The sequence below is a fragment of the Lynx canadensis genome, chromosome D1 (genome assembly GCF_007474595.2).
Source record: "Lynx canadensis isolate LIC74 chromosome D1, mLynCan4.pri.v2, whole genome shotgun sequence".
NCBI classification, from domain to species: domain Eukaryota; kingdom Metazoa; phylum Chordata; class Mammalia; order Carnivora; family Felidae; genus Lynx; species Lynx canadensis.
The window spans coordinates 60,026,954-60,048,838 of NC_044312.2; the positions used below are offsets into that span (position 1 = coordinate 60,026,954).

Consider the following 21,885-nt stretch of genomic DNA (forward strand, 5'->3'; position numbering starts at 1 on the left):
ATTTAGATTTTCTACTTTTTCTTGAATTAGTTTTGGTAATTTATATCTTCCTTGGAATTTGTCAATGTCACCTAAGTTGTTTAATTTGTTGACACAGAATTTCTCATAGTATTCCCTTTTCTGTAGGGCTAGTAGCATTTTTGTTTGTTTTTTATTTTCATTCCTATTTGTTGGTAATTTGTCTCCCTCCCCGCCCCCCCATGATCAGTGTAAAGGTTTGTAAACTTTCTTAATCTTCTCAAAGAACTAATTTTTGATGTTACTGATTACTGTTTTTTTTCTTTTTATGTTGCCATTTTCATTGATTTCTGTTCTAATCTAGTATTTCCTCTCTTCTTCTACCTTTTGGTTTATTTCTTATTTTGCTGATTTCTTAAGGTAGAAGCTTAGGTTATTGATTTGAGGTCTTCTTGTTGGGTATATATCAGATAACATTGATAATGTTCACAAATTTTATGTTCTTGATATTGTTTAATTGTTCTATCAATTATTAAAAGTGGAGGTAGTAAAGCGAAAGTTTTTAGTAAGCTGAAAGGTACTGCCTTGTCAAAAGTTTAACCTTAAAGTAAGAAAAAAAAAAGGAGGAAGAAGTAGAGTTTATGAACAAATAAATCTAAGGACCTGACTTCCGGCAGTCCTTAAGATCCTCTTCTGCTATACACGTATGCATTGGTAAACATAACTTTGTCTCTTTAATGATTCATAATCTTTTTAGCTTTATAGAAGGCCAATCCTAAAGACAAATTCTCTCTGTACAAAAATATATGAAGACCACAAAGGCACTGAGCTAAACATGTAGTGACAGTGGAATGCAACTGGCCATGTATATAAGTTCTTGATTCTAGCTTTTCCTATGATTTATTCCTTATAATCCCCAAACTGGCCAAGTCCCCCCCAGAATAAATCCAGTTGATGGCTCCAATTAGTTGGTTTCACGTAAGATAGGTTTCAGTAACAAAGTCTGATCAGAGATCTACTTATATTAAATTGAACTATGCCATCCTTTATTTTTACCAAGATTTGTGTCTGAAGTACTTGCTGAATGCCTCTCATTAGTGCAAGAGGAAAAGCAGAAATACATAATGGGAAGACCTTAAAAAAAAAAACACAAAAAAAACAATAACCCAGAAATTAAATTTAATATTTACCTGAATGAAATAAAGTGAATTAATCCAAAATGCGTACGTTTCAAAAGTTCAGAGTACTGCTTATTGTGGGGAAGAAAAAGCCTAAATGTCAAAAAAAGGAGTTCCCTAACATCCATACATAAATGAATGCTGAGAAGCATTTGACTATAATGCCTATATTATAGGAGATGAAAAGAACACAGTGTGTGTATGTATGTGTATATTATATATAGCATATGTATATATTATAATGTGTATATATACACATATTATGTGTGTGTGTGTGTGTGTGTGTGTGTGTATGTAGCGGGGTACCACCTTTGAAAAGTTTACATTCATATATGCTTTGTGTACACAAATTCTAATATACCTAATATATTACAAAGTAAATAGTCCAAGTACAAGCTGTATACTGAAATGTCTACTAAATGCTAAAGGATGCAGGTGATTTGTATTTATTGCTTTTTGCTTATCTGCATCTGTAAATCCATTTGTAGCATACAAAATTAAAATAACTTTAATTTCGTAAACTTAATGTTTATGGTTCTATAAAAAAAACTAGAAAACACAATCCCTATTCTCGAGGAACCAGCAATATTCCTGGGAAGTTTATTATTAATTCAGGTTAGAAGACAAAGGCAAATCTACAATTAAGGGGTAGGGACAGTGAGTAGCACAGACAGGGGTGCAGAGAGGGACCATATGCCCTACCTGACTGCTGGGCCAGAGAGCAGGCCTCACTGATCCTCTTGCCTGTGAGGTAGCTGAAGACAGCCTCCACAGGCTTGTCTTTTCGGGTTAAGGAGACTTCCTCCTCAATTTGAGGTGCGGCAGTATAGGATAGCCAGCGAGAGAAAGTTCTTCTTCGCTCCAGAATCTGAATGTATTCATTGGGTTCATCCAGCTGGCTGTCAGTCTCCTTCAGGTGGCCCCATAAGGCTTCACATAATGTCCATGCTAGGCTCCAGTGCTTCACAACTAAAGATGGGACAGGAAAATAATAATATGACATAAAGTCAAAGTAACTACAGAGAGGACATCACTCTAATGGTGGCATAAAAACACATAAATTAATAAATACCCCAAACAACCACTCAAGCTGATTTCCCTGAATCTGTTTCTGGCTCACTCTGCTGTGTTTTACAAGTCCCAGAGGTCTGTAGTGTAACTGCTTGTTCACTCCATGTTCCTGTGGTACTTGTTATAACATATGTAACTCTATGCTCTTTTAAACCAGTTCCTCTAGCTCAATTATGGCTAATATAATCTCAAATGACAGAGAAAAGTCCTGTAACTTGATTAAATTCTGTTTACAAAATGCTTTAAGAAATAAGAAGTGCTGGGGTGCCTGGGTGGCTCAGTCAGTTCAGTGTCCAACTCTTGATTTCGGCTCTGGGCTGACTGTGGAGCCTACTTGAGATATTCTTTCTCTCTCGCTTTCTCCTTCTCTCCCTCCCTCACTCTGTCCCTCTCCCCTCTCCTCTGTCACTTGTGCTCTCTCTCTACAATAAAGAAAAAAAAATTTTTTTTTAAATTTTTAACATTTATTTATTTTTGAGAGACAGAGAGAGCACAAGCAGGGGAGGACAGAGAGAGAGAGAGAGAGAGAGAGAGAGAGAGAGGGAGACACAGAATCCAAAGCAGGCTCCAGGCTCTGAGCTGTCAGCACAGAGCCCGACGCGAACTCAAACTCACAGACTGTGAGATCATGACCTGAGCTGAAGTCAGCCACTTAACCAACTGCGCTGCCCAGGCACCCCAAGAAAAAAAAATTTTTATTAAAAAATATGAAGTGCTCTGGGGCGCCTGGGTGGCGCAGTCGGTTAAGCGTCCGACTTCAGCCAGGTCACGATCTCGCGGTCCGTGAGTTCGAGCCCCGCGTCAGGCTCTGGGCTGATGGCTCGGAGCCTGGAGCCTGTTTCCGATTCTGTGTCTCCCTCTCTCTCTGCCCCTCCCCCGTTCATGCTCTGTCTCTCTCTGTCCCAAAAATAAATAAACGTTGAAAAAAAAATTTAAAAAAAAAAAAAATATGAAGTGCTCTAAAAACTTGTGAGAGAGTATTCTCTCCTGTAAGAGGCACAGCCTAACATTTACAGAGCCTAAAATGACACTATTTGAAAACACTTAAGAGTAAAGCCAACTCTGAACTTCACTATCCACAGAGGTTATCATCTTCATTTTACAGATGAGGAAATTGAAGTAACTTGCTCAAAGTTATAGGCAAAATGTATTAGAGCCAAGATTTGAACCCAAGTAATAAATCCAGCTCTATACTCTTAACTACTATTCATATTGCTCCTCAAGAAGGAAAACAAGACGGAAGCACTGTTTACCACTAAGCCAAATACAAGTATGCACTGGGAAGATGTCTCACATGTTTGAAATGATGATGAGACAACTGAAGCAAACACAAAGAAATTAACATACACAATTCTCAGAATTTGTGGCATATGACAGTCTAAAATAGTTGCCATTTTTCAACATTTTTACATGTTGAAATGTTATCAAACATGTAATTAAGTATAATTTTTCTACTATTTGAAATAGTAGGTTCCCAAATTAGAAAAGCCTGTTATCAAAGTATTGGTTTAGAAAACCATGGTCACAATAGTTATAGAAAAGAGAGGTTAAGAGGGAATTTATGAACACTAAAATTGTTGGGAAGAACAAAAGGGACTTAAGCTGGACACGGAAGAATGGGTAGGATTTAGAAAAGCAAGAAGGAAGGGCACCTGGGTGGCTCAATTAAACGTCTGACTCTTGACCTTGGCTCAGGTCATGATCTTGTGGTTTGTGGGGTCAATCCCCACGTCAGGCTCTGTGCTGGCAGCGCAGAGCCTGCTTGGGATTCTCTCTTTGACCCTCCCCTGCTGGCATGCACTGTGCTCTCTCTCTCTCAAAATAAACAAATACACTTTAAAAAAAAAAAAAAGAAAGAAAGAAGGAATGGCTTTCTCTCCCTATGTTCTCAGAATGGAGAAAGGAATGGAATTTCAAAAATCCAAAGAATTTGGCTGCAGTTCCTGTGAACAAGGACTCGTATATTAAAAAGCAGAAGAGTAACTGTAAAAAATGTTATCATTTCTTCTTCCTTGGGATTTTGCTCTTTGCAACTCAACTACACACAAGTGTGAGCTCAGGCATCCGCCCACTACACTGGCATAAGGAAATCTGTCCTCCTATGAACGCATGCTTCTACTCCAGTTCCTGAAACATCAAAGGTTAGATAGACATAGTCCATACTCACTTTGTGCTTCCAAAAAGTCTCCAGAAGCTTTCTTAACCCAATTTGCATAGTCATGAATGACAGCAACTCCTGGATTAGGGACAATGAGAGGACACAGCTCATCTACATGGACAGTGCTGTGCTTTAATTTGAGCTCCAGAGGTATTTGGTATAACTGCAGGTCTTCATCTGGCTTTTGTCTCAAACTGAGTTTTTCCAAACGAACTTTGAATGGAGACTCTGTTAGGCTACAAGAGCAAATGACAAGACAGAAAATGAAGATAAGACAGATGCTAGAATTTTCCTACAAATAAACCTTTATTTTTATGATTCAAAGAGAATGCAAAACATTCACCTGTGATTTTAAAGTAACTGTGTTCCCTAATGTCAAACTATAATGAACTTATCTGCTGTAGAATGAGTAAACAAATTATCTGGCCCATGCATTCAGAATCCAAAGGCTTCTTAAGGCTAGGTTGTAACAAGCATGGGAATCAATGCAGTTAGACTTTGAGCTGGCTTCAACATGTATCTACATATTATGAAATCCAAGGACCAAAAACCATTGTTGGGACACTGATTTCTCAAATTATACATAGTGAGGGATCAAAAGTTGTGAGGCTAAGGTTATAGATACTGTAAAACTGACTCTAAATTAAGATGAGCATATAATCAATCTCACCTTGATCCAATTTTAAGATTGATATTAATAACCTTCAAAACATGACATCATGTATAACCTAGATTAGGATCAACATTACTAATTGTGAGGTTCAAGAGAGCTATTGTTTTGTATTTCTTCAAAGTTAACTTTAAATACCAAGCATTATAGGTGATCACAGTCATTTAATCTGTAGTAAAGACAGCACAATTTGTTATAAAGAGTAAACAGGAAAATGTTATATATTTTGCACAAAACAACTGTATGCATATTGGTTAATAACTACCAGAACTGTGTATGCATATGTATGTATGTGTGTGTATAGATTATATATGCGTGTGTGCACGTATGTATGTGTATAGATTATATATGTGTATATGTATACTCAACACAAATATAAAGTATACAGAACTAGAAGTACACACACATAAATGTTAATAGTGGGGATTATGTAGTAATAACATAGCATACATAGCTACCAGATGTCTTTTTTTAAGTAAGCTCTATGCCCAATGTGGGGCTTCAACTCATGAAGCCGAGATCAAGAGTTGTATGCTCTACTGACTGAGCCAGCCAGATGCCTCTATCAGATGTCATCTTATTTCCAGATACTTATGTATGAATTATACCCAGTTTATACATTCACCTTACCAGGTCCAAGATATGGGAAATGTGCTTAGTTGAGAAAATACCCCATACATATATATATTACATATATTGCTCATTCCTCTAAGATGTGATATACATTACATATATTATATACAATATATATATAATATATATTACATATGTATATATATAAATCACAAATATCTAAGTGAGAAAATAGGAAAAAATGACTAATGCAATAAAAAGAATAAAACCCAAGGAATGCTGCAGCATCAACTTTGGGTCTGTTAAATTTCCAATTAAAGTTTAACCACTAAGTATTATACTCTTCATACCTTGATGTTACAAATGGAGTTATCTTATTAATCGGTTTGGTTTTTAATTATACAAAGATCTTCTGCTATCTAAAACTGTACTAAGAACAGGGGTACCTGGGTGGCTCAGTCAGTTGAGCATCCAACTTTGGCTCAGGTCATGATCTCACGGTTTGTGAGTTTGAGCCCCGCATTGGGCTTACTGCTGTCAGCCCAAAGCCCACTTTGGATCTTTTGTCCCCTTTCTCTCTGCTCCCTGCCCTCCATGTGCTCTCTCAAAAATAAACAAACATTAAAAAAAAATAAATTAAAAAAAAACTGTACTAAGAGCATATCTAGAAAGATCACCAAGGTCTAGAGACTTTGGGTCTTCTGATAATGAAAAATTTTTTCTCACCTACCAAGTTGCTTTTCTCAAAAACCATAAAGAAAATGTGACTCACGATTTAACAGCTACTGGATTAGGCAGGAATCCATATTCCATAGAATCGGCATTTTGATGATTTTCCAGTTCATGACAGCCACTCAGCTGTTCTCCACTATTAGCAAGAGTCCAGTTGGGGCCCCAACCAACTCGAAATGAGCGTCCCATAAACAGAGCCATATCCATCAAGAGTTTCCCCTTGCCATAGGTGACAGACTTTTCAAGAGGGACTAGGCCTGGTTGTCTACGTGTACCCACGGTTTTCAACTGAACTTCAGGGGCTGGGCTGGGCACCGTAAACACAGAGGTGAGGGGTGGAGGGACAGACCAAGGGCATGTGGATGGAATATTCATCAAAGACGATGCTCTGGGGGTGCGACATTCTTGTACAGAGGCACTTGGTGAAAGAAAAGCTCCACTAGTAAACTTTGATTGTAGTAACCCACCAACTGAAATAGGGGGGAGAAAAAAAACTATTAGAAAATACAGTCTCTATTGCTTCTTGAACAGCAATCATCAGTGAGGCTGAAATTACAGTTTTTCCAAACCAATTAAATCAGATATAGATGACAAGAGGCAAGTCATAATCTGTGGAATACTGTTTCACCAGGAAACCAAGGCAGGAATTTGTGATGATGATGCCACAACAATATTAACATTAATAACAAACACTATCACTACTACTTAAAAAAAAAAAAAATTAACACTTATTTTGTGAAAGACTCTGTATAAGTCATTTGTATACACAGTTTCATTTCACCCTTCAACAACTTCATACAAACAACACTATCATCCCATTTTATAGGTAGGAAAACTGGGCTTTGAAAAGTGATTAGTCCAAATCCACAAAGCTACTAATGGCAGGATTGAGAGATAAGCCAGGTCTGACATCAATGGTCATGCCCTTTTCAGAATGCCAAATGTAAACATTTCTTAGTCCAAAGAAAAAGCTTAATAAGATAAAAATACAAATTGCTACCACTCCAATGCTCATGCTAGACTCCATGAAACAAAAACCCATGGAGGTACCTTGTGCCTTTCAGAAGGACAGTTCTTATTACTATTATATTGCCTGTTTTCTAAGAGGTAGAGGTAGTTATTGAAGTACAAGTGCCCATTAGAGAAAAGGTTGTTATGTTTAATTGCTTTATTAGTTAACATATTTTTAAAACGGGTTTTATTAAGGGCACTTGAAAGAAGTGAAAAATAAAGTTTTTAAGGCAATATAAACATATCTCTTCCTAGTAGTTCCTCTGGCTTTTAAAACATTTGAGATTACATGTGCTTATGTCCTTTGTTCATATTGATACTCTACTTCCAATCCCACAAGAAGGAAAAAAGGGAAAGCTTTAAAATCAAGCATCACTTTCCTAGGAATTAGGCAAGGTTTAGGAAAAAGTAGAAATCTGACGAGTTTTATGCATTGTAAGAAGCAACATTTGCCCCCAGGAGGCAATAAAATAAGGACAGTATGAGGACTGCACAAAATTGTACAGTGCAGGACAACTTGCTCATTCCTCTAAGATGTGATAAAAATTAGGAAATCTGATCTAGTCCACATTCATAAGCAAATAAAAACATAACCTAAACAAAACACAAATGCTTTGTTCTCCATACAACTTGTACATCTGCAACAATAAAGCACATTACGGTTTTTAAAAACTGGCCCCACCTAACATATTTAGAAGAGTACATTTCCTCTTGGCATCCTTATGTCATATGCCTTTAGGGGGATATTTGCTAGAGAAGTTGACTCAGCTTAGAAGAAGATATGTGAAAAGCAGGACTTTACAGCTTTCTTGTAAAATAGCATCACTTACAGTACCTAAAGAACGGGATTTTGACGAGTGGGATGCTGAAATGGGGAGTCTGGGAGAACAGATTTCTTGAGAAGTATCTGTTTTAGAAGGAAGGTGACTGAAGCGTTGATCCATGACCGTATCTACATCTTCTTCATCAGCAAGCAATGATGCTTTCATGATCTAAAAAGGCAATATCTATAGAATGAATGTGTTCCCTGAAATCCAAAGGCCATAAAAGAAAAATGCAGTTTACAACAACCAGTAAATTGCTCTGCCTGAAGGCTGTGTCCAGAGCTACTATAATATCGGTGTGGCTGCATGTGCCTGAGGAATTTAAGTTATAGAACATTCCTCTTATATCTAGAGTCCCACCAAAGTCTGGCACACAGCAATTGCTCACCTGTTTACAGGATGATTAACTTTGAAAATAAGACAAAGGCTAAACTTATAACATGCCAAAAGGCATAGGCAAAAGAAATTGAGACAGAGTTTAAAGAAACCTGTTACCTACTAGGCTATTAAAACTTTTATGGAGCACTTTTGAGAGCCTCAAAACCACCCTACAGAGAAAAATCTGTGCTCACAGATGTTAAATGACTCGCCTAAAGTCACATAGTAATAGTTATAGAACTCGGATTAGAATCCACGTGTTCTGAATCTCAATATAGCTTTCCCTCCCAGAACGGAAAAATGAGGCCCAAATATGGACCATATTCTGGTTTTTCTTCATTCCAATGACCACTCAATGCTCTTCAGTAAATAATCAAGGAAGAGGCCTGATTAGATGCAAGGGAGGTAAACATTAGTTTGGCTTCCTGTTGTAGTAAGGGTGGGTTAGGACTTCACCTGTAAGACATGTGGATTAATTCCCAGTGAAGATGCAATGTGTGTTGAGGCAGACACAGGTTCCTGATCCTCAGGCACGCACTCTTCTAACATGGAATCCAAAACTGGCTCCTGGGTGATATCTACCATGTCACTGTCCAGTTCCACAACCCTCCCTAACTGCTCCACCTCTGGGCTCTGGCTCTGTAGACAGCAGAAAGATCAGGGAAGCAGCATTAAATTATACCAAATAGACACAGAGCTTCTATAGTTATTCAGAATATGATATTGTAATACTAGATTCTGTCCATTCTAAGACAGTGTGAGGTAACATATTTGCTAAAAAGGATTTAGGAATAATTACCCCAAATCCCCCTATACGTACTTGAGATCTAAATATGGATACATGAAATCACCCTTTTGTAATATGTTAAGGTCTGGTGTCTGGAACGTAAGCCCCGTACTGAACAAATGGTGGTCTTCAGACAAAGATTATGCCTTACCTGATACAGCTAGCAAATATAATTTTCTGATATACACAGGGTGACCCTGCCCTCACATTGCCTTGTAGCCAGAAGCCATTGGGAAAAGAGAATAAAAGGTACAAATATCAAAGTCTCAAGTAATTTTCCATTTTTTTATCTTTTCTATGACTAAATCCTAAAGGTTAGCTGGAATCTACATATGCAGTACCATGTAACATATGAGGAATGCCTACCCTAATTTCCCAAAAGGAAAAAACAAAGTAATATTAGAAACATTTTTTTTTTTTTTTTAAAGTAGGCTCCACACCAGGGCGCCTGGGTGGCTCAGTTGGTTAAGTGTCTGACTTCAGCTCAGGTCATGATCTCATAGTTTGTGAGTTAGAGCCCTGCAATGGGCTCTGTGCTGACAGCTCAGAGCCTGGAGTTTGCTTCAGATTCTGTATCTCCCTCTCTCTCTGCCTCTCCCTTGTTTGTACTGTGTCTCGGACTATTTCTCAAAAATAAACAAACATTAAAAAAATTTTTTTTTAAATAAAGTAGGCTCCACACCCAACGTGGGGCTTGAACTCACAACCCTGAGATCAAAAGTTCCACGCTCTACCAACTGAGCCAGCCAGGTAGCCTCTTAGAAACAATTTTAATTTAGGAATAATTCCTTTATGTTCAAGTTCCAAGAGTTATGTTTACATTTATTAAGGAGTTTTCAAGATATACCCATGACTAACAGTTTATGATTTGAAAAGGTAAATAACTCATCAACCTGAAGCCCACTGTAAAATAACCATTTCAGTACAAATTAAGTATGTCCTAAACCTGCATATTACCTGGTAAAATGGTGACAAGTGGCTAAGCCAACTTATGAAACATTCTCAAAATCAAAAAGTTTTACCACTTATTTTTCTTACATTGGTATCATTTATAGATTATTAATCTTCCAAAATTTTTGGCTTATCTTCCTAAGTGGCCTATTTCGTGCTAACCCTCAAATAGATGCTAATGTGTAAAAGGTAGTTTAAAAAAATAATTTCATGGGGCACTTGGTCAATTGTGTGTCTGATTCTTGATTTCGGCTTGGGTCATGGTCTCACGGTTTGTGGGACTGAGCCCCATGTCAGGCTCTGTGCTCCTAGCACAGAGCCTGCTTGGGATTCTGTCTCTCTGCCCCTTCCCTGCTCGTGCTCTCTCTCAAAATAAATCAATAGACATTAAAAGTAAATAAATAATTTCTTGATTACTTTGAACAAAGAAACAATCATTAGTGTAACTTTTTCAACTTTATTTAAAAAAAAATTTTTTTTTCAACGTTTATTTATTTTTGGGACAGAGAGAGACAGCATGAACGGGGGAGGGGCAGAGAGAGAGGGAGACACAGAATCGGAAACAGGCTCCAGGCTCTGAGCCATCAGCCCAGAGCCCGACGCGGGGCTCGAACTCACGGACCGCGAGATCGTGACCTGGCTGAAGTCGGACGCTTAACCGACTGCGCCACCCAGGCGCCCCTCAACTTTATTTTTAATGGTCTATTAGCTATTCCCTTGCATTCCTTTAACACTTATCCTTACTGAAAGAATGACTGCTCTCATTTATAAGTGTAGAAAAACTGAACTGTTGGATGCATAGGGAATTGCAACTGAAGACATGAACATTCCCAAAGGACAGCTCTAACAAAACTAGATAATGATGAAAGGCAAAAATGATACTCTTTTTTACCTACTGTAGAGGCTAAAGGCAAGTGCGACTACCTTTATGCTCTACAATTCTGGAAAAAAATAAAATAAAAAGTAGCCCTGGTCACAATGCTCCCATTTTATTTACAAGAATTATGGGAACACTCTAACTCCAAAGGGTCCCTAGTATATTAGAGTTTTTAACCAATTCACTTTAGGAAGCTATTAAACTACTCCATATCCTGTGTGTCAACCTGTCAGTTAGAATACCCTCCCACTGTTGGGTTCCCATTACATTCTGTCTAAACCTATTTTTTATGATCTATCATGATATACTATAAATTCTTGCATATGTGATGTCTGTCCCACCATATTGTCAAGGCTTGAAAACAGAGATTACGGCCTACTGTTTTCTGTATCTATCACCAAGCACATTTTAAATTCAACATTCATCATTTTGTCAAATCTACTGCCTAGTGTAGTGCCTGGCATACAGCAGAAAGGGCAGTTAATAACCATGAAAGAACAAGGAGTGAGGATGGGTGGGAGAAAAGGAAAAAAGGAGAGAATGGTTTCAACTTACACTACTCAACGAAGAAATAACAGCAGCAAGAGATGTTCACTTAGAACACTTTAAGGCAAAACGAAGGTGTTTCATCAAGTAACTCGAATGGAGACCTAAGGGACCCAGCATATTTTTCAGAAGTATGCTAAGGATCAAGGTTTTATTTGCTCCACTCTCATGCATAGACTTTAAAGCTCTGAGGTACTGTGTAATAAGTAAGGGAGAAGTGAATTACTAGAAACTATGAGGAGCTGGGAAGCTCTTAGAACCATTAGTGAATGTTGTTAAAGTGCATCTAAGCAACTGCGGTAAACTCCCCCAAAAGATGCCTGTGTACTTATTTTCTGATCGATCTTGGGAGATCAGGTGCTTCTTCAAAACCAGTCCTGGAAAGAAAAGTAGACTAATAATAATAATAATAATAATAATAATAATAATAAAGATGGCTCAGAAGGAATTGAGGAAGTTAAAAAAAAAATAGGGAGTCCTTGTGAGATCTATGGAAAAGAAAGGCAAATACTGGGAAAAGCAGCTAAATGGAATATTCCTTTCATATACTGTAATCTCTTGAAAGTAGATCTTATTTATGTCTAAGTACCAGCACAGTACATTGTAAATCCTAAGTACACAGATAATTTCTGTAAAATAACTGTCTTTTTAGATACATGGAAGGTGAGATTTCATCACTGAAACTTTCAGGGATTTTAGAAACCTCCACTTTCCACCTCAAGAAAATCTTTCTCATACAAACAAAGCTGCCAATACCCTAAAGATAAAACATGTCTTAATCCAGTAGATAAAGTAATTCAAGTACGTAAAGTAAATCATGACACCTTTTATTCAACAAAGGGTAAACAACCAATCCACGGTCAAACAGGTATTTAAATAATTCATACTGTCCTCGCCAAATAGTTTAATATAGTATACCTATTACCATTGCCAGCTTCCAAAATAGCTTTTATTTTTTTTAATGTTTTTTAAATTTATTTTTGAGAGAGAGAGACAGAGAGAATGGGAGACACAGAATCTGAAGTAGGCTCCAGGCTCTGAACTGTCAGCACAGAGCCCAACATGGGGCTCAAACCCATGAACAGTGAGATCATGACCTGAGCCAAAGTCAAATGTTTAACCAACTGAGCCACCCAGGCGCCCCCCAGAATAACTTGTTTTCTAACTGCAAAGAATGTTTTATATTCATTTGGCTGGAAAATCAGCCTTGTCACCATTATTGTGTTCTCAGGAAAGATTCCATGTCGTGGTTTCAAGGGCCCACCAAAATAAGTGTGTATGTTTCTACACGTACATTCAGGGATATTACAATTAAGTATAAGACATGACAATATTAATATCTGAAGCAAAAAGACTTCTAGTATACAATTATTTTATATATATATATATATCATATATTACATAAAAATATAAAATAGATAATCACATATACATTTACTTAGTGGATAAATATAGACAGCTGCCACTTTACTTTTAAAAAGTATACACAAGAAAGGGGCACCTGGGTGGTTTAGTGGGTTAAGCGTCTGACTCTTGATTTCAGTTCAGGTCATGATCTCACAGTTGTGAGATCAAGCTCTGCGTCGGGCTCTGTGCTGAGCGTGGAGCCTGGTTAAGATTCTCTCCATCCCTCTCCCTTTGCCTCTCCCCTACTTGGCACATGGGTGCTCTCTCTCCCAAAATAAAATTGACTAATTTTAAAAAGTATACACAAGATGAAATGTTAATTTTCTTCTAAATCCTAATCACTTTTTCCCTTGAAAAAAATTCCTAACTCATTTGAAGGTACTCACTGAATGAACAACGCTAAGTTTCTGAGCAAGTCAACTACTCAGTGTTGATACTGAACACAAGTTACAGTTCAGTATGAGGTGGAGGTAAAAAGCTATAGGTAAAATCTCTCTCCCTGAGTGCTATCTGAGGTCTTTCAACAAATGTTCTGAAGCCTCGATGCATATTTCAATCACCTGGGGGAAAGCATTTAAAATATAAATATGCCTGAGCCCCATGCCTATCTATGGAATCAAAGGTCACCAAAGGAGTGATCCAGTCAGCTGAAAACTAAATCTCAGATCAGCATTTTGGAAATAATGTTCTAACTACCAAATGTTTCTGCAACTGCCCTAATTTATCTGTGTGATGAAGGTTTTTATGCCAACACTTTCTGTAACTTCAAAGGCACAGAAGAGACTACATGAAGATTTAGTTACCTTAATGTTTTCTGGTTGCTTTGATTTACCTATTTAGAAGCAAATCAAAGCTTTAAGAACAAACTACAAAGACACGAATGATATTATACACGAGGCAGTGGGATAAAGTGACCATTAAACAAAAACGTAAATCTTCCTAATACCTAAAAAACCCCTAGCCCCCAATTCTGAGAACCTGAAATTGTACACAGGAGGAAAAAAAAACTGCTATGGCAGACTGGAGGTGGAGGAACACCATGTCCCTGAAATCAAGCTGCCCAGGGGGCCAGGTGACAGTGTGTAGAGAATCATCTTGACACTAGGATGAAAAGACAGTGCAGTCTGTTCCCAGTTCGTCCAGATGGCTCAAGTGTTTTCCTCGTGCCCAGTAAGATGTAGGTCTTGGTGCAAATTACTAAAAGCTATGCAACCACTACCATTTCCTACCTATCTCACTGGGCAATACGAAGGAAGTCCTTCATTACTGTTCCAATACGTTAGCCTAATATCTAAACAGCTCTACCTACTATTCCCATTTCTGTTTTCGCCATCCAAAGACCACCCACTTCTCTTCAATCAAAGGAGATATCTGAAACAGATCCCATTCACTGTATTCTCTTTGCCCATTTTGATCCTTACGAAGTCTCTTTTTCCTACAACCTGGTTCTTGTGAAATTAAATGGTACTCAGTTTCTTAAAAATTCTCACCTATGAAAGTGTCATCATAGAAACGTATAGTTTTCCCTTACTATTTGTATTCTGGAAATTAAACAGCCTAAAAATCACTGGTTGTCAAGACACATTACATAAATTTGCTCTATCCACGGATGAAGTTTTTTTTTTCTCAGCTGCATCTTTAGGATCTTAACAATTACTTTTATTAGCAGAAAAGAAGGCTACCTGACTCTTATTCTAGAAATACATATAATGTAAGATGAAAAAACACTTTGGAATGAAAGAGATTATACAAAGCATATGATTCAGAAAAAATGAACATGGAAAACTGGAAAACCAAGTCCATTTACAGCATTTCTTTAGTTCAGAAGAGATTTCTTAGGGGTTTTATGCTACAAAGATTATAAATATAAGAGTCAATATATTTCCCATTTCCCACTTTTATCATACCCTCCCCCTCACCTTGTACGCGCAAATATGAACATACATACACAACAATCTCCAGAAAATGCCTCCCAAGAAATTATTTAATAAATCATAAAAATCGCACATTTCAGCAGCCATAAGAATTGTAGCACAAAAAATTCCAAAGGCCCTGCTTTTAGCAGCTGAGAGGTAGAGGATGCTTTACAAAGAAATTCTATATTAAGTTCTCTTTTTTGAGGGAGTATGGCAGCAAAGAAAAAAATTTTTTTGTAACTTGATTGAATATAAATGACATCCAAAGGAAAGTAAAACTCTTCATGAGCTGGCAAAGAAACTACCTGATATTTAAATTACAAACCTTTCCCTAGATGGACAAAAGGTTTATACTGGCTTCACAATACTGAAAAGGAGTATGATACAAGTAATTGCAATAAACAATGTAGCCCCTACTCTCCCCACGCCAAATAATTCATTTATATTCTAAAACTTGATCTATATTCAGAAAGATTATGTATTGTTAAAATACAAATATTAAGAGGTTACCTGAAGTATAAGCAAACAACTTGAGAAAAATGGGAGTTAAAAAACCCTTGCAGAAAGCGAATTGAACTTTTAAAAAACCACAGAGGTAAAGAACAAGATTAAACTGCACATCAGATAGTCAACAAAAGTAGAATTTACTTTGTATCAACCCACACAAGCAAAATGCTATCTTAAGTTGATCACTGAGCAGAGAATTCAGCAAGTCCAAATGAAAGAGAGGGAGGTGTTTAAGAATGATAATCTGTAGAAGGAATGATCCAAACAGCATGAGAATTCCTTAAATCTCTCAATTTAAAAAAAGATGTCAGGACCACACCATGCCCTCCCTTGTACTTGTCTCAACGTGACTGCCAATACATTTGTACTCTTCAAAGTTCCAGGGGTCATAAAACAGCTTTGTACTAGCTGAATGACTTGCTTTCAACTTCTGTATCACGGATTCCATTCAAATTCACTGTCCTGTCTCTACCTGGGGTGGAGGTGCTGGCTTGCCATTAAGAGCCATCTGGAATGGGGTGGCCTGGCCTGCAGGAGGCAAAGGGGCAGTCTTCAACTTCTTTGTACTAGTTTTGGATGGCCGTTCCTCCTCTTCTTCATCAGAATCCTGAAGGCCATACTTAGAGAAATGGGAGACCTAAGGAAGAGAAGAATCCAACAAAATCAAAAAAATGTTTTAAAGATTTTATTTTTAAGTAATCTCTACACCCAGTGTGGGGCTCAAACTTACAACCCCAAGATCAAGAGCCACATGCTCCACTGACTGAGCCAGCCAAGCACCTCAGAATCAACAAAATCAATTTTAACACTTATATTCCTAAGAGCTTCCACAATACTTGTCCTTACAATCTTGCAGAATTAGCTTTAAAAAAAAAAAAAGAGAGATCATAATATTTAAGGCACAATGTCATCTATCATACTTTACTGTTGTCCCTAGATTTAGATGATTAGTACATGTACTAGTTGCTCATATACAATTACTAAATTATTAATACAGGAAACCGAATCCAGAAACACTGCTACTATTTTCATTTCTATATGCTGCCTAGTTGCCTAGTTGTTCACTACCTACACAAGGACCTTCAACTAGTTAAATAATCCAACTGGCCTAGAAGAAAAGAAACCACTGGGTTAAACTATCAAGGAAGGGAGGAAGTCAATGTCTTCATCCCCAAAAATCTTTAAATGAATGACAATTTAGGAAGAGTTGGTATCAAGAGACAAAAATTCTGCCTCATGTCTCTAAGGATGTCACACATTAGAAAAACCACTCCTTAGAAGTGTATCTACATGCTCACAGGATGGGGTAGAGGATGTGAATCATCAGCATAAAAGTTTTTAATAGCTCCTTATTGTTCTGGTGTTTAACTAACATATGTAATTTAGAGCAAATCATAATGTACCTCTACATCTGTTTCCTAATTTGTAAAAATGAAAAGAATTTAAGAGAGACTCTTCTAACACATTTTGTCAGTGTAACTACAGTTTACAAGAACTAGGTTAAGTTGACTATATACCTTAAACACCCAAGAACCTGTTTCGGGACGGTACTCTTTGAATTGAGCTCCCTGTTTCCTTGAAACTGCTTCCAATCTGCCCTCATAGTTCATATCAGCAAGTCGATCTGGGCTCTTTATTAAACAGCGAGATGTTTTATCTGTTGGCCAAACTCCATCCAGTGTAACTTCGGCCTTCCTGTAATGTACAACCAAGTGAAGTGTAAATGTTCCATACTTAAGACCAGAAAGCCAAGTAATATCTATATAAAGGTACCTGTGTTACTTTGGAATTACTCTGCAGGTGTTACATAAACTTGTGTCCTGCCTCTTAGGGTAGATAAGCTTAAAAGCAAGGAATCACCCCCACATCACCTAACTCAATATCTGGTTGAAGAGTCAAACTCCATTTACTTTAAACTACCACGACACATCAATTATTTCCAATAAAATTTTGACACTTAAGCTATGCATCCTTGATCAAATTCAGTGCTAAAAGTCCAGATCTAGGACTTAACTCTTGGTGAAGGTCTTAAAGTGGTGTTGTACTTAACAACATTAATAATAGCAGCAACTACCACTAACAAATGCTTCCAGAATGAGCTATCAGGAATACCATAATATTAACCATTAAATATTGAGTGGGAAGATGACTATAACTGCAGTAAGGTACACCTTCTAATATCAATATGTGAGATCAAGGACTGTGTTCTATTCATTCTGTATGACTTACACCTAGCACAGTCACTAGTACATAATAATAGATGACTTAAAGAAAAAAAAAAACTTTTATTAAGTAATCTCTATGCCCAATGTGGGGGCTTGAACCTACAACCCCGAGATCAAGAGTCACATGGTTCCACCAACTAAGCCAGCCAAGTGCCCCCAGACAGAACACAATTAGATCACAATATTTAATAGGTGACTTTTTAAAACATTATTCTTTTTAGTGTGATAAAAGATATAACACAAAATTTACATCTTAAAAAGAAATTTACCACCTTAACCCTTTCCTTTTTATACCATTCAGTAGTGTTAAGTATGTCCACACTGTTGTGCAACCAATTTCCAAAACTTACCTTTCCCAAGTAAAACTCTATCCTTAGAAAACAACTCCCCTACCTCTACCCACTGGCAACCACTATTCTATTGTTTGTTTCTATGAATCTGTCTCTTTAGATGGCCTTAAATAAGTGGAATCATACAGTATTCAATGTTTTATGACCAGTTTATTTATGTCCTCAAGGTTCATCCGTGCTTTAGCATGAGTCAGAACTTCCTTCCTTTTTAAGGCTATATAGTATTCCATTGTGTGTAAAAAGATTTTGTTTATCCATTCATCTGTCAATGAATATTTGGGTTGCTTCTACTTCTTTGCTATTATGAACACTGTTATGAACATGGGTGTGTAATCACTCATGGTTGTGAGATCCTGCTGCCAATCCATCTGGATATATCTCCAGGATATATATCTATATATACATCTATATATCTACATCTATATGCACATCTACATATCTATATCTATACTCATATATAGATATACGTATATATCTAGATACATACACACACACATATATACACATATATGTGTATATTACTTCCAATTCTTTAGAAACTGATGAGTCATTTTTAATTTTCTGGGGAATCACCATACTCTTTTCCATAGTAACTGAACGATTTTACATTCCCACCAAGATATACAAAGGTTCCAATTTCTCCATATTCTTGCCAAAACTTTTCTTTTTGAAACTTAGTAACGATCCTGATGGTATGATAGCTCACTGTGATTTTGATTTGCATTTCTCTAATTATTAGCAATGTTGAGTACCTTTTCATATGTTTGCTGGCCATCTGTATCTCTGGAGACATGTGTACTGAAGTCCTTTGTCCATTTTTTTTTTTTTTGGGGGGGTATTTTTGTTGTTGTTGAGATGTAGTTCTTCATATTAACCACTTACCAGAAATATGATTTGTAAATATTTGCTCCCATTCTGCAGGTTGGCTTTTCATTCTGTTGCACGTACAGATGTACAGATGTACAGGGTTCTTATATTTTAATGTAGTCTAATTTGTTCATTTTTACTATTGTTGCCTATGCTTTTAGTGTTGTATTCAGTAAATCCTTGTCAAAATATAATGACATGGTAAAAAGAAGGCCTTGGGGCACCTGGGTGGCTCAGTTGGTTAACTGTCCCAACTCTTGATTTCCATCAGCTCAGATCATGATCTCATGGTTAGTGAGTTTGAACCACACATCAGGCTCTGTGCTGGGAACAAGGAGTCTGCTTGGGATTTTCCGTCTCCCGTTCTTTCTGCCCTTTGCCCCATTCCCTCTCTCTTAAAAATAAACAACCATTTAAAAAAAGAACGTCTCTTCAAAAAATGGTGTTGGGAAAACTGGACAGTAACATGCTAAAGAATAAAACTGGACCACTTTCTTACACCATACACAAAAATAAATTCAAAATGGATTAAAGACCTAAATGTGAGACCTGAAACCATAAAAATCTTAGGAGAGAACACAGGCAGTTAACTTCTTTAACACTGGCCAGAGCAACTTCTTTCTAGGTATGTCTCCAGAGGCAAGGGAAACAAAATAAAAAATAAACTATTGGGACTATACTAAAATAACAATCTTCTACACAATGAAGGAATCAGTCAACAAAACCAAAAGGCAACCTAAGAAATGGGAGACGGTATTTGCAAATGACATATCTGATAAAGGGCTAGTATCCACAATACACAAAGAACTTAAAATACTCAATACCCAAAAAATGAATAATCCAATTAAAAATGGACAGAAGACATGAATAGACAGTTTTCCAAAGAAGACGTACAGATGGCCAAAACACATGAAAAGATGCTCAGTATCACTCATCAACAGGGAAATGCAAATCAAAACTACAATGAGATATCACTCACACCTGTCAGAATAGCTAAAATCAACAACACAGGAAACAACAACAGGTATTGGCGAGGATGTGGAGAAAAAGGAACCTGTTTGCACTGTTGGTGGGAATGCAAACTGGTGCAGCCACTGTGGCAAATAGTATGGAGATTCCTCAAAAAGTTAAAAATAGAACTACTCTGGGGTGCCTGGGTGGCTCAGTCGGTTGAGCGTCTGACTTCAGCTCAGGTCATGATCTCACAGTTCATGAGTTCGAGCCCCGTGTCTGGCTCTGTGCTGACAGCTTGAAGCCTGGAGACTGCTTTGGATTCTGTGTCTCCCTCTCTCTCTGTCCCTCCCCCACTCGTGCTCTATCTCTCTCTCTCTCAAAAATAAACAAACATTAAAAAAAAAAATTAAAAAAACAGTACTCTGATGCAGCAATTGAACTACGAGGTGTTTACCCAAAGAACACAAAAATACTAATTCAAAGGGATACATGCACCCCAATGTTTACAGTATTATAATTATAATAGCCAAATTATGGAAACAGTTCAAGTGTCCATCAATTGATGAATGGATAAAGAAGTATACACACACCACACACCCCATTAAATATTATTCAGCCTTAAAAAAGAATGAAATGTTGCCATTTGCAACAACATGGACGGAGCTAGAGAGTATTATGTTAAACAAAATTATTCTAAGATAAATACTGTATGATTTCACTCATATCTGGAATTCAAAAAACAAATAAGCAAAGGAGGGAAAAAAGAGTAAGAGGCAAACCAAAAAACAGACTCTTGACCATAGAGAACAAAATGATGGTTACCAGAGGGGTTGGGGGGGCGGGGGTTGGGTTAAATGGATAATGGGGATTAAGGAGTGCACTTGTGATGAGCACTGGGTGATGTATGGAAGTGTTGAATACTGTACTCCTGAAACTAATACACTGTATGTAAACTAAAAACTTAAAAAAAATATATATATATATATACACACACACACACACACACATATATATATACATACACACATATATATATGTAAACTTCCCCTATGTTTTACTCTAAGAGTGTTGTAAGTTTTAGGTCTTATGTTGAGGCTTTAGTCCATTTTGGGGTTTTTTGTTTTTTGTTTTTAATATAGTATAAAAGTACAACTTCATACTTCTGCATACAGGTTTCCCAGAATCATTTGGTAAAGAGATTGTTCTTTCCCCTACTGAATGGTTTTGGCAGTCTTGTCAAAGATAACTTAACTACATATGTGAGGTACAGTGCTGCTAGTATCTTCATAGGGATTACATTAAATCTGTAGATTGCTTTGGGTAGTATAGACATCTTAATAATTTAGTCTTCCAATCCATGAACATGAGATAATTACCATTTGTTTGTCTTCTTTCAGCTTTTGCTTCCCTGGTTAATCTTATTCTTAAATATTTTATTCTTTTTGATGGAATTGCTTTCCTTTTTGGACTGTTCATTATTAGTATATAGAAACTTAACTGATTTTTGTGAGTTAATTTTGTATCCTGCTACCTTGCTGAATTTATAACTGTTTTACGGAATCTTTACGTTTCCCACATAAGATCATGTCATCTCTCAACACAGATATTTTACTTCCTCCTTTCCAATCTGGGTGATGCCTTTTTTCTTTTGAGACAGATGGTGGGAACACACAGGGGAGGTGCAGAGAGAGAGAGAGAGAGAGAGAGAGAGAGAGAGAGAGAGGGAGACAGAGAGACACAGAATATCTTAAGCAGGCTCCATGACCTGCACAGAGCCCAACGCAGGGCTCAATCTCACAACTGTGAGATCATAACCCGAACTGTAATCAAGAGTCGGATGCTTAACTAAGCCACCCAGGGCCCCCAGGATGATACCTTGTATTTCTGTTCCTTGCATAACTGCCCTGGCAGTTATATTGAATAAAAGTGGCGACGAAAAGCTTTC

General features: G+C 37.2%; 1 protein-coding gene and 1 non-coding gene across 2 annotated transcripts in view; both read right to left on the reverse strand.

The window, feature by feature from the left end:
• The window catches only part of NUP98 (nucleoporin 98 and 96 precursor), a 118,765-nt gene that overhangs the window by 25,765 nt on the left and 71,115 nt on the right, over positions 1 to 21,885 (reverse strand). The window contains 7 exon segments of the mRNA XM_030332748.1: positions 1,839 to 2,105; positions 4,375 to 4,601; positions 6,381 to 6,810; positions 8,187 to 8,343; positions 9,010 to 9,192; positions 16,017 to 16,181; positions 17,062 to 17,239. Coding sequence (XP_030188608.1) covers positions 1,839 to 2,105; positions 4,375 to 4,601; positions 6,381 to 6,810; positions 8,187 to 8,343; positions 9,010 to 9,192; positions 16,017 to 16,181; positions 17,062 to 17,239 — 1,607 coding nt within the window.
• TRNAK-UUU lies at positions 10,020 to 10,092 on the reverse strand. The gene has a single exon. It is a non-coding gene; the product is annotated as a tRNA-Lys (tRNA).